The 12,170-nt window shown below is 49.7% G+C and overlaps 4 protein-coding genes across 4 annotated transcripts; 2 read left to right on the top strand and 2 right to left on the bottom strand.

Annotated features, from left to right (window-relative positions):
• Positions 1–427: 427 nt before the first annotated feature.
• Positions 428–1,516, top strand: N7458_007212 (uncharacterized protein; the record flags this gene model as incomplete). The annotated part of the gene is made up of 1 exon (XM_056910594.1): positions 428–1,516. One exon carries the CDS (start codon positions 428–430, stop codon positions 1,514–1,516), a length of 1,089 nt encoding a protein of 362 aa, XP_056766298.1.
• Positions 1,517–1,926: 410 nt separating this feature from the next.
• N7458_007213 (pseudouridine synthase PUS7) lies at positions 1,927–4,167 on the bottom strand (the record flags this gene model as incomplete). Its single annotated transcript, XM_056910595.1, has 2 exons — positions 1,927–3,907; positions 3,965–4,167. The coding sequence occupies 2 exons, from the start codon at positions 4,165–4,167 to the stop codon at positions 1,927–1,929; spliced, it is 2,184 nt and encodes a 727-aa protein (XP_056766299.1).
• A 594-nt stretch (positions 4,168–4,761) lies between these two features.
• On the bottom strand, positions 4,762–6,737 carry N7458_007214 (uncharacterized protein; the record flags this gene model as incomplete). Its single annotated transcript, XM_056910596.1, is given in 7 exon segments — positions 4,762–4,865; positions 4,924–5,429; positions 5,489–5,879; positions 5,890–6,112; positions 6,177–6,496; positions 6,550–6,558; positions 6,722–6,737. The coding sequence occupies 7 exon segments, from the start codon at positions 6,735–6,737 to the stop codon at positions 4,762–4,764; spliced, it is 1,569 nt and encodes a 522-aa protein (XP_056766300.1).
• A 3,696-nt stretch (positions 6,738–10,433) lies between these two features.
• N7458_007215 (NAD(P)/FAD-dependent oxidoreductase) lies at positions 10,434–11,846 on the top strand (the record flags this gene model as incomplete). The annotated part of the gene is made up of 1 exon (XM_056910597.1): positions 10,434–11,846. One exon carries the CDS (start codon positions 10,434–10,436, stop codon positions 11,844–11,846), a length of 1,413 nt encoding a protein of 470 aa, XP_056766301.1.
• Positions 11,847–12,170: the final 324 nt, after the last annotated feature.

Consider the following 12,170-nt stretch of genomic DNA (forward strand, 5'->3'; position numbering starts at 1 on the left):
AAATAAGGAAGACCAGAAGACAAGGGAGGCTGTGGCCCGCGACGTCTTCTGGTGTGCGCTTTGCCAATTTCATGTCTTCTACCAAGATGTATACATTGCTTCTACAACTTTCTTCTAGTCGACCTTCTATCACAACCCGAGAAACCCCAAGAAAGCAAGAATCACCGACATAGTCTAAAAGGAATACGGGGTCGTGAAAAAGCCACTCGTACTCGTCAACGCCCCATTGAAAAGCGCACATTTCCCAATTCCGGCCCCCAGTGCGTCCTTTGTGTCTGCGTGATCCTGGTTCCTTTGTTTGCGTCCGCTACAAGGGTGTGTCTTGAGAATTTGCAAGACCTCGATTTTCAACTGCTCCTGGACTACGAAATACACAACTCTCCAGTGAAAGTGATCTGGGATATAGTACACACTTGTGGGAGTCACCATGGACGATTCCATGGATGTGGATTATTTCAAGCGACAGCCAAGAGAGTCATCATGGGACGAACAGGCATCGATCGTTAATTCGGAAACCAGCGCGATCTTGGGAACGACTTGGGGAACTGATGGAATTGCGACGCCAGTCACAGCAGAGACTTCGCAGATGGCAGCAAGCCACAATCTGGCTGCGGAAGCTGCTTCATTGCCTGAAGGGTTGTTGGAAAGTTTGGCTGGGAGTGCGTCGATAACACCTGCATCGTCGGCGACTACAAGCGACACGACATCAGCCATGCCCTCCTCAATCAGCAGTCTATCCGTGGTGTCTGAAACCAGTATACCAATGACTATAACGTTGACATTCCCAACTGCATCCTCAGAGACAGCCATGACTCTCTCCGGCACAGTGGTCAGTACTACCACTACTAGTTCTAGTGCCCTCGAGACCGGGACAGCAGCCCCCGGCGCCTACTCCGGTGGAGGCGACTCGGTCAAAAACAAACTCGCCATCGCTCTGCCCATCGCTATAGTCGGTCTCCTCGTCATTCTAGCTCTGATATTCTTCTTTGTTCGTCGTCGGAAGCATCGCAAAGCCCGTCCTCCATATGAAATGTCAGATACCAAAACACCAGGCGTCTCAACCGCCGCTCTCATGACTACTACGCCCAAGATCGCCATCACTTCTCCCCAACCAGCGACAGTAAATCTGTCCCGACTACCAGTAATCGATGTGATGAGAAGTCAAGACCACGAACACGCCCCCAGGCCCGGTTCCGCATCTGCACGCTCAGATGACGATCCACGCACGGAACTGGGAGTCGCCGTGGCCGTCCCGATGGACCAACGACTCAGCGCGACGGAGCATGATCTACGTGAGTTTAGTCGCCCGGTATCATCGGCCAGTCACCGTGTCAGTGCTGGACCGCCTAGTGGTGGGCTGGCGAGTGTGCGGATGCCATTTGAGAATCAGAGTAGTGATGAGACTGATGCGGTGTCGATTGTTTCCGGGGAGCATGGGCGGACGGATCATGAACGTGATTTTGATGACATGTCTTCTGTTTCGTCTTTTGATGATGAGCATCCGCGGATCTCATGAGGGCCATGGGCCGTCGTTCCGGCGACAGGGTGATGGTACTTGGGTGTGTCCAAGTTTTAGGATTTTATATACCAGTCGTTCGTTTTACGAGTTTCAAGCACTGGAGCACTGGCGTTGTGGTGGAAACGTGTTTCTTTAATATGTGGGCTTGTTTATATCCAACTTGAAAGGTTACAAATATGATCTTTCTTCATCATTGAAGGTTTCCAACATTATTGGAGCGTTAAATAGCGTCAGATAATCGACTTAGCCAGAGGACGTAGAAAGGGTCTCTGTAATAAACGGGGCATACACGCGATGACTCTTCATTGCCATGTGTTTCATGGTGAATCTGTTCCACTTTTGAATAACAGACTATGTACAACGAAAGTGGAGGGCCAGTGATTCCGTCGTATCATACAATCATTCGCTTATCGACCACCACCAAGATCAGGCTTGTATTCACGGACCAAGCCCTTGGTCAGCTCGCGAAGAGCCATGGTCGCGTACTGGCTAGAGCCCAATTGGAACTTCAACACAACAGCCAACTTGTCGCCAGTTTGGGTCGTCACTGCACTGCCACCCTCGGTACTGCCCTTGAGCTTCTCCATGTCCGTTTGAACAAACTGCTCATTGTCCTCGGAGTACAGCTTGACTTCATGCGAGAAGTGAAGCCCCATCCGGCTAAAGACTTTACGGTAACCACCGCTCAGACTGGTATCCTTGTTCTTGCGGCGCATGTTGAAAGGATCAAGGCCACCACCTTGCTCGCTGCCCATGAACTTTTTATAGAACTCGGTCATCTGATTGGCTGGGTACAGGACATCGAAGCCAGGTTGGGGTAGAACCACGTCAAAGATGGAGTACTTGCCACTAGCGGCCTCCTCGGCGGTCAAAGCCCGAGCCCGAGTGAATGCGTCTTCCGCGGCGTATGAGCTGTTCTCACCCTCGGGCAGAACGACAACCTCGCCGTCTGCATCGACGCCGCTATTAGCTGCGGTATCATCGGTCGCTTCCTTATCCCGATGCTCGCTAACAATGACCAGATCACCCTCGGCAACCTTGTCGCCGTAGAGTCGCCAGCGCTCGCTAGCGGCAAAGTTCCATACAAGGGACTGGTAAGCGTGCACGTAGATCAATCGCAAATTGCGGGGAATGGACATGATGGCACCCAGGTAGTCGTTCTTGACCCGACCCAGATGACGGATGATGTTGGCCTCGGCAGAGAACTTCCGCGGAAGTTTGGCGAGAGCGTCGTTGACGTTGTTGGTGCTCTGGAAGATATAGATTGCTTCGGCACGAGCCTTGTCGTCAGTGCTAATTAGGGCTGTTGATGACTCGCCCTCCTGCGCGGCAGCGAGGACATGTGGACTGTAATGAAGGATGGCCTCGGCAGCTCCCTTGAAGTCATCTTGCAGCATCTTGACGCCGATGGTATCAGTCCGGGTCAAGAAGGTACCGAATCGCTGAAGACCGTAATAGTTGAAGTAACCACGATCGTGAAGATTCTTCAAAGAGGTGCCAACAATCTCGGAAGCCTTGCTCACAGCAGCTTGAGCATCTTTCATGTCCACACCGGGGAATTCACAGTCGCGGAGCGTGATCACAAACTCGTTACCGCCGAGGTCGCCAAGCTCAAGCCCATGCTTACGGTACTCAAAGTCGCCCAGGCAAGCATTTCGCAGAGTCTTGTTCATGTTTGCAAGTCGCTCTGCTTGAACACGAAGGACACAGGCGCGCTGCGCGGTCACACCGCGCCTGTCCTTGGTACCGGCGAACTGGAACGTCTTCGGATTCATCTTCAGGGTGCGTGCCAGGTATGAGATGACCTCCATCGTGTCCTTGTTCTCCTTGTAGATGGTGAAATGGAGATACGGGCCACCCAGCTCGTCCCAGTTCATGCGGCCACCGCCACGACCACCGCCACCACGGTGACCTTGAGCTTTGCGCTTGAAGCGGTTGCCGGCTGCCGTGATAGCGAGGTTTCCCTCACTATCGGTGCTCGACTCTAACTGCGAGTTAAAAATGCGGCGAATGGCTTGGTGGATCTTGGTGCGGAGATCCCGGTCGGCGACCGCAACGATGACCTTGCCCAGTTCACTAGGACGAGCCCGTGGTGAGTCCATCGCTGTCTGGTGTAGATTGACAATTGCGGCCGCCTTTTCAACGCCAAAGTACTCTGCAAGCAGAGCATTGTCCTCTTCCGACACCTTGAACTCCGCGGGTGTCGCAGCTTCTGAGGTCTCCGAAACTTCCTCCTTTTGAGCTGGTGTCTCCGTTGTCTGAGGCGCAGGCTGCTGCGTATCATTCGCAGGGGCTTCCTCATTGCTCGAAGAGAAGGGTGCACGGGTGTTTTGGAGGTGAACAACTTCGCCGGAGGGTGTGATCTCATTGACCAAGAAATCGGTATATCTGTAGTAGAACGTTTAGTACAATGATTATGAGATCCTGTGGAGCTCCCAACAATACCTCTTCTTCAAAATTCCCGAGAATCCCTCGCTATCGGCGGTCACGAGCTCCGTAATGCCAACATCATGTTCCTTGGTGGTCTGCGCATTTGGTGTCGCGGCGCTGTCACTTCCTGAAAGCACATCGACCGTGACATCAGCTGCAGGAGCATCCTCAGTCTTTTGCCGCTTCCGCGGAGACTCCACAAGCTCTGGTCGTTCCATTGTGAGAAGGCTTGATTGGAGAATCAAGTTGAATCTCAGTCTGAATCTCAGTCTGAACCTCAGCGGAGCAGGAACTTTTGATAACGCATTGGGACTAGCGCGATAAGGCGGGCTCGGGGTTAGCCCTAAGTGCCAGATTGGGAAGACAACAAACGTACAGCACTTTAAATGGATACTCAGTATGCTTGATTCGAATCACGCGAGCACGCCTCTGAAATTTTGTATTTTCTTATGCCTGAATGGAGAGCTGTCCGCTCTATCATTGATTCTGCAACCAATAATATTCTATCAGAAGGGGAAAATGGCTGGAGCGTATGGTAGTTGTGTGCGCGACAGTCTGCCTATAAGTTTGCTGCAGCTAGGCCTTGAGTAGGGAAGAAACTACTTCACAATATACTAAAGTTATATAACTGTAATTACTGAGTGTCGTCACTGAGTGTCTTCACTGAGGCTCTCGCAAGCCTGAACGCTCCCCTAAAACGTTCTTCATATATGGCAGACGACCACCAACCACCAACACCTTTCATCCCTAGATCATAGGACCAGGTCTGCTAGTGCTCAACACTAATAAAACACACTTAGCATAGCTTCACTCTACATAGACGGAAGACGTGGCCCTCTGTAATGCTCTCTCGCATATAGAAACCAGTTCGCCATAGAGAAAAGCCCCATCACTCCTACCACAGCAGCTGTATAGTCTGATGAAATATCAGCTTACGTACCGACTCCACTGATAATCTCACAGGATGAACTCACTCATTCCAGAGGGGGTAACTGGCATGCTCACGGGAAAGCAGTACATGATCGTAATGAGTGGCGCAAAGAGTACAGTAGCAGCGTTGGCAAACCATCCAAAGAGGCCAAGATTGAAAGCTCGAGACTCGGGAAGCACTCTGTCAGACCGTCCATGCCACATTAACAAGGCAGCAGGAATGGCGAAACTGCACTGCTGGAGTAACAATCCCGAGTTAATGAACGCATTGAATGCCGTTGATGACCCCAGATAGATGCAACCGATTATGAATATAACGGTGGCATTGGCTAATAGAGCCCAGATGGGTACCTGAAGGAGGGGATGGACTTGTCCAATGAGTTTAGAGCCAAGGAGAGCGTTATCACGAGCAAAGGCCCATGTGAGGCGAGAACTAGATTCGACGACGGCGTTCAACGAGAAGAAAGCAATTGAAAGCAAGACAAAGATAAAGACGGTGGCGGCTGCTTGGGATCGGGTTGCTTGATACCAAATTTCATAGATAGGCACGCTAATTTCTTCGTGTCAGCATGGTTACTCAAGAAATAAAAATAAAGATTGGCAACCCACCCAGTCAGACCTTGCAGAACTTTATCAAAGTCGGTCAGACTGTAAAGCATTGAAAGGGAAAACCCAAAGGCTGTGATGAAGCCGATCACAATGGTGCTCATTAAAGCGCGTGGAACAAATTTCGCAGCATCAGAAACTTCCTCGGCGAGGTGGACTGCTCCATCGATTCCAGCGAACATGAAATTTGGGTTGGCCATTCCTGTTAAGAAGACCACAGCGCTGGACTTCCATCCAGTGTTGTTGATGAAGGTCGTCCAGACAAACTCCGATGAGTTAAAGGACGTTGTCCGGGAGAGGCAGGTTACGATTATAACGACAAACGAGGTAATTGAGAGCATAACTGAAACTCTAATCAGCTCATGACGTCCTGAATCAAGCATGACCGTTACCACTATACCTACATCCAATATCATGAACCCATGGGGTACGGTGCTGGAGTATTGCATTATGTAGTAGCACGAGAATATTAGCAGCTTGAAAGAAGAGGAAATATTGCCAAGCGGGTACGTTAACCTCTGGATTGAAGAATATTCGTACGGCCTGAATGAACTGGCCAGGCTGAACGACCACACCGGAAGTAATCGATAACCACCCGAAAATGTTGAAACAGGCAGCGATGTAGCTCTTGGAGAAAAGGGTCAGTAATCGGGATATGCGGTGATCACGTTGGACGATCCAAACAACTGACCATAACTCGGTTCGAATAATTGGGAGCCAGGATCGAAGTCCAATGATAAGGGCCTCCGGCTGTGGGATATACACTGGCCAATTCGGCCATGGTGAGAGCCGAGCAGCACATGAAGAAGAGAACGACGAGCATCCCGTGTACAACCGTAACGCTACCTCCTTGCTCCATACCAATGACCATGGTGGCCGCCAAGCCCACCCAACTGTTGCAGATGTTGAATCCCACACAGAGAATTGCAAAGGGACCCAGATTCTTCTTCATCTGCGCCTCAAGGCCGAGAGTTTCGAGAACCAGCACGTTGCCAACATGGCCCTGCTCAACTACCAGCAGGTCAACACTCCGATCGGAAGTGTGAATCCGTTAGAATACTCACCCTTATGGCCTATGGGGAAACATGTTAGATTGGTGATACCATTTCATAGAGGTATGCTAAGCGGCCGTACCCTCAAGCTGACCGGAATCGTCTTCAATCGATCTCGCCCTGTCTAATTTCCCGTAGGAGTTAGCGGAAATGATGATTTCTCACTGCAATGGGCAAAAATTACCTGTTTTCACTTCCATTGTGGGTAGATAGGAGTACCGTCGTGGCAGACGCGGAGGGGATGTAGTTAGACTGAGGAGGAACGGCAGGCGTAGTTTGGAAGCAGTTCATCGACTTATAAAGGCCGTCGGGGCTTCACAAGGCTTAAAGTTTGCCGTGGTCCTATCTGTCTGGTATTGTTTGGAGAACAGGACGACTTTCTCGGGGCAATGCGCCTCAGCCTCTTTGCAAATGTCATTATTTGGGATTCGGGGAAGTCGGGTTTTGTTGATGCGGGGAGAGGCAATCCACCTCAGACATGAGATTTCCAATAGATCCATGCCCGGCATTGATTCAAGGCGGTCTTTTTCGTGCTCGCATGAGTGGGCCGAGTTTGGAAGCTGTATGAGACCACTCGATAAGGAACGCGGGGCTCCGCAAGATTTCGCACTCTCCACTTTCCAACGCTATCAGCTACTTGTAAATTGGTTGAGTAGTTACCTCTCTTAGACTCGGAGAGTACAGTACCACGGTACCTAGTCTGGCCGCTCGAAGTTGTGGAGTTCGTTCGGTACGCTTGGCTCGATGGGGAATGTCAAATGAGACCCAACCCAACCTCCACTTACCCTAGGATCCATTCCTGGAGTCATCCGATATCTCCAACTAGCACTCCTCAAAGCCCAACGTGGGATCCCCGATTGCGAATCAACGATCATTTGAATCACGACTGATCTAATCTTCTGTTTCACTCCTGAAGCTACTGACCATAGTTTCTACGAGTGGGATACTTGGATGATCTATGCAGTCTTATCACAGGTCTCTGAAGCGCATCGTAGTTACCGTCACTCCGCGCCGCCAACATGAGCCCACGCCACCGTCCCTATCGTCCGAAGATCAAAGGTTTGCATCTATGCCCTCAGTTCTTGCGCATCTAAAATTGAAATTCATAAATAGGCTGCTACGAATGCTCCCAGCGGCGCATATCCTGTGATCGAACAACGCCCGAATGCACGAAATGCGTCTCGAGGGGGCTACAATGTAGCGGCCTTGACCTGCGGTATCGTTTCACGAAAGGAGTTAGCGTTCGTGGCAAATGGGCGGGCGAGTCGGTAAACTCTCTCTATCAAAGGTAATATACTTGCTCTTCTCCTCATGGGCGGTTATTGACAGCGGATCTCGGCAGGCTTAGTGAAAAACCCCGGCATTACCGGCCAGGTCGCACCACTGTTACGAAACCACCAATAGGATCTTGCCTTTCTGGTTGCTGCGATATCAGCGAAGTGTTGGCTGATGAACGACATGTGCCCGAGTCGCAGGAGATGACTGCCCCCCAAAGTGGGTTGACCAGGGGAAAGCACCACGAGGTCTCCAATGCCGATCTACTCGGTCTACCTGAGACGAATCCTAGTGAGAATGAAGATGATTTCCCTCTTAACTTCCTCGATTGTTCTACATCTTATTCGGTTGATGGCGTATCTGTGCTGTCGTATAGTTGCGATGACGAGGAGGTCCCCCGACCGCATGACAACTCACTTTCCTCACAGCAACATCTTGCGCAAACTTCGAGATTCATGAATTCCATGACTCGATTGCTGTATGAACCTTTGCCTGATAATATCCCGCCTTGGCAACAGCGGTTGCTTTCACACTGTACGTCATATACATACGTTTCCTTCCGGCCAGATTAGTGATATGAACTTTTCCAAGATTCGGACCGCATTGCAGTTGAAATGATAGCAATTGATGGACGACATAATGGATGGCGCCATATAATTCTCCCTATTGCACATACTGATGGACTGGTGATGAGTGCCGTCCTCACTGTATCAGCCTTCCATATATCTCTCCAAGAAGGGACAGAGCAACAGTTGGATGACAGCCTCTTCATGCCGCCCCGCGGGTTTTTGTCAGACGACCGCACCAGTGCTGAATTTCTCTATGATCTCACGATTCGAGGCCTGAAGCAACGACGAGATTTCGCTAAAAGTGACTTTGACGCAAAGCAATCCATCATTGTCACAATTCTCGTACTACTTACTACCGTGATGGTGAATGGAAGGACCGACTTTCCAATCTTGTTCGGTATGCTAGATGCAGCAATCAAAGTTATTGGAGGGGAATGTCAATTGGGAGGAAGCGAGTTAGGTGACTTTATCATCCGTCAAGTCCGAAAGTCAGCGACTCTTTTCTTTATTTTTTCAAGGTATTCCGTGCCAGCAAAGATTAGCTTTTACTAATACAGCCCCATAGAATGCGAGTCTATGCAGCCCCGTTGATAAGTGAACGTGTTGGCTTGAACATACTATCTTCGCCATCTCATTGGGAACAACTTTTCGACTGCATCAGGTACTGTTCCCAGACTGAACCCAAACACGCCGAAGCTTTATCCTGCATCGAGAACCTCGTGCGACAAGCACACGATATCTATCTTCGGCAAGCACTCACCGGTTCAATGATTTTTCAAACTGAGGATTTCACTCGAGAGTCAATTGATCGTCTAGAAATGTTCAAAAGCACGCTTGAAACTTTTCCAACGGGGTCACCGGGGAAACAGGTTTTGGTCTGGGCAACATTTATCGCAGCTTCGGATTGCATTCTGGACGAACACAAGGCTTTCTTTGAAAATGTCTTGATCGAAAATTACAACAGAAGTAAGTTCGCCAATGTGCTCAAGGGACTTGCGCAGCTGCGACATATCTGGGCCAGAAGAAGCGAGGGGATTCGATGGACTCATCTGTTACCTCAGGGACAGTTGTTCCTTATGTGAGCGTATATATAGTATGAAATTTGATAATAAGGTATGATATCAATTGAGAGGCGGCTTTTTTAAGTCCGCAGGTACTTCATATCAACAAGATTAATAGACTCCGAATGATATGACTTTATCCCGCGGAAGATCTTCATTTGTGATGCCAGTCGAGCTTCGGATGGAAGGCTCACGCTGGGAACCAGTATGCCGGCACTTTTTCAACCTCGTACGATCGGAAATAGGATTTAATATTCTGCACTATTTACAGCATGTGCTACTACTTATCTATTTTTTACCTCCCAAGAGGATTCGGGATCATTTGTTCCGTCTACTGTAGACACTATATGATACATTCTTACGATCGATAGAAACGAAGTAATCTTCAGTGAGTAGCAACTTATAGCCAGCAGGCAGTCGGCGAGTTCAACTCGGTTCAAATTGTCAAGTTATGTATAGCTCGGAGGATCAGCGCGCAGCGACGATGATTCGACCTTCGTACCTGTTTTGACTCGTTTGGGAAGGTTGAACGAGAAACGGAGTTTTCACTTTTTTACCTCGACTCGGAGAGGGGCTATTTCCACCAGGTGTATACAGAAGGAAGTTCAAATGAGACCCAGAATAAGATGAATATTGCTCATCTGGCCCTTTGAAGATTACTGACCTGAATTCCATATTACCGCTACCGCTAACAGTATTATGTTGTCCTCCTCGCAATGATGTTCCGTGTTGGAAAACGTGTCTACCCATTCGGGCAAGTAGAATGAGAACACTTTCACTCCGACCATCGCCCATTTTCCAAATAGCGCACCCCACCACAGAGGGCCAACCGGAAGTTATCAACCTCAGCTTGGGATACTTTTACCGAGGAATGGAATCGCGAAAGTCGAAGGGTATAAATGAACACGGATGAACTGCTTGATTGCAATATCCACCATATTTTGTTGGTTATCAATTAAGCTCGGTTTCTTGTCAAATTATCGTCTTGATAATGTCTGGCGCTCTGGAAGGCATTTATGATCCAGGAGTCATTGACCCCGGCCTTCCTGTTCCAAATGCGACAACTCCCTTCTGGCATTCATCCCCCCACCACCTTGCCAACCACCAATCCCCATGGCCAACAGACACGGTCGACGTGGTTATCATAGGCTCAGGTATTTCTGGAATGGGCCTATCACGGACACTTCTTTCCTTGAAACCAGACCTACGTGTTGTCCTCGTGGACGCTCGCGCTCTCTGTTCCGGAGCGACCGCTCGCAATGGTGGCCACATCAAAACTATGACCTTTGCGATGTGGGAAGAACGCAAACGAACTTTTGGCATTGAAGAAGCAATTCGGATTTCTGAGTTCGAGAACAGTCATCTACAGGCAATGACGCAAGCTATTCGCGAAGACGGTATAAACTGTGATCTCCAGTTGACTGAGGGTATCGAAGCATACTGTGACCAAAAAACATTCGACAAGGCCGTGAAAGCACTTGAGGATATGGGGAAACATGCTCCCCATTTGGCCGCTAAGCACAGCGTCTATATCGACAAAGCTCATCTGCATCAGATTCTGAAGCTATCTTCGCGCTGTATTGGCGCTATCGGCATCCCGGCTGCGTCGCTCTGGCCATACAAGTGGATCACGAGTGTTTTGGGCGAATTGATCGAGTCAGGAAAGCTCAACGTCCAAACGCACACGACAGTACAATCCATCACAGATAGGCAGGCAGACGACTTTGCCGTCGTTCACACTCAACGCGGGAATATCAAAGCACAAAACGTTATCCATGCTACGAATGCCTGGCTGGGACATCTCTTGCCGGAATTACAACCTTATATATCTCCAGTGAGAGGAAATGTAGTGCATTATGGGGCTGTACCACCAAGCAGCAATGCAAACTCCTCGGTACTCGGATTCGATCGCCACTTTTCATACTGGCTCCGCTATGGAGACAAAGATTACGACTATCTCATCCAACGCAAAGAGGGTGACATTGTCGTCGGACGTGCGAATACCGGCCGCAGAGCAACCGCCGATGACAGTGAGACAGACCTTGGGGCTATTGCGCACTTACGTGGCTTTGGGGACGAGGTTGCCGCTTCTCCTATCCCAGGATCGTCGGCTCATATTACACATGCCTGGTCGGGAATCCTTGCATTCTCGCAAGACGGCATGCCCTTTGCTGGCCGGCTGCCATTCCCACACCGCACCCATCAATGGGTATGTGGCGGCTACCATGCTACTGGCATGATAAAAGCGTTCCGCATGTCGCAGTTTGTGGCCAACCTACTACTTGGCCGCGATATAAAGGAGGACTATCCAGACTCGATTCTCGTGACGGAACGAAGAATCAAGGCATTGAGGAGATCGCTGGACCTTGGAAAAGCAGCAGTAATTGGTGGCTCAAAGATTTAGTAGTCTAGGTTGTCGGTGGAGTGACTCATAATCCAACTGAATTCACAGATGCATCGTATCTGGAGCGTTATCCACATTGGACCGCCACAAGCAGTGTTGGATTCGCATAATATTCTGTGGTTCTCTTTGCGTTCGAAATATCCTGCTTTGGAAAGGTTCTACGTATTTTCCAGGACTCACAACCGTAATGCGATTCGCTGGTGGCCAGAAGAGTTACTATTTCCGGAGTGTCTTACGGAGATCCATCCGGCTGGCATTACACATCGCCTCCATCTGACAGCTGACCCCATATTCCGATATCCCGGTGGAACCAGAGATAGGTTT

This window comes from Penicillium daleae (genome assembly GCF_028827525.1).
Source record: "Penicillium daleae strain IBT 16125 chromosome Unknown utg000006l_segment0_segment0, whole genome shotgun sequence".
NCBI classification, from domain to species: Eukaryota; Fungi; Ascomycota; class Eurotiomycetes; order Eurotiales; family Aspergillaceae; genus Penicillium; species Penicillium daleae.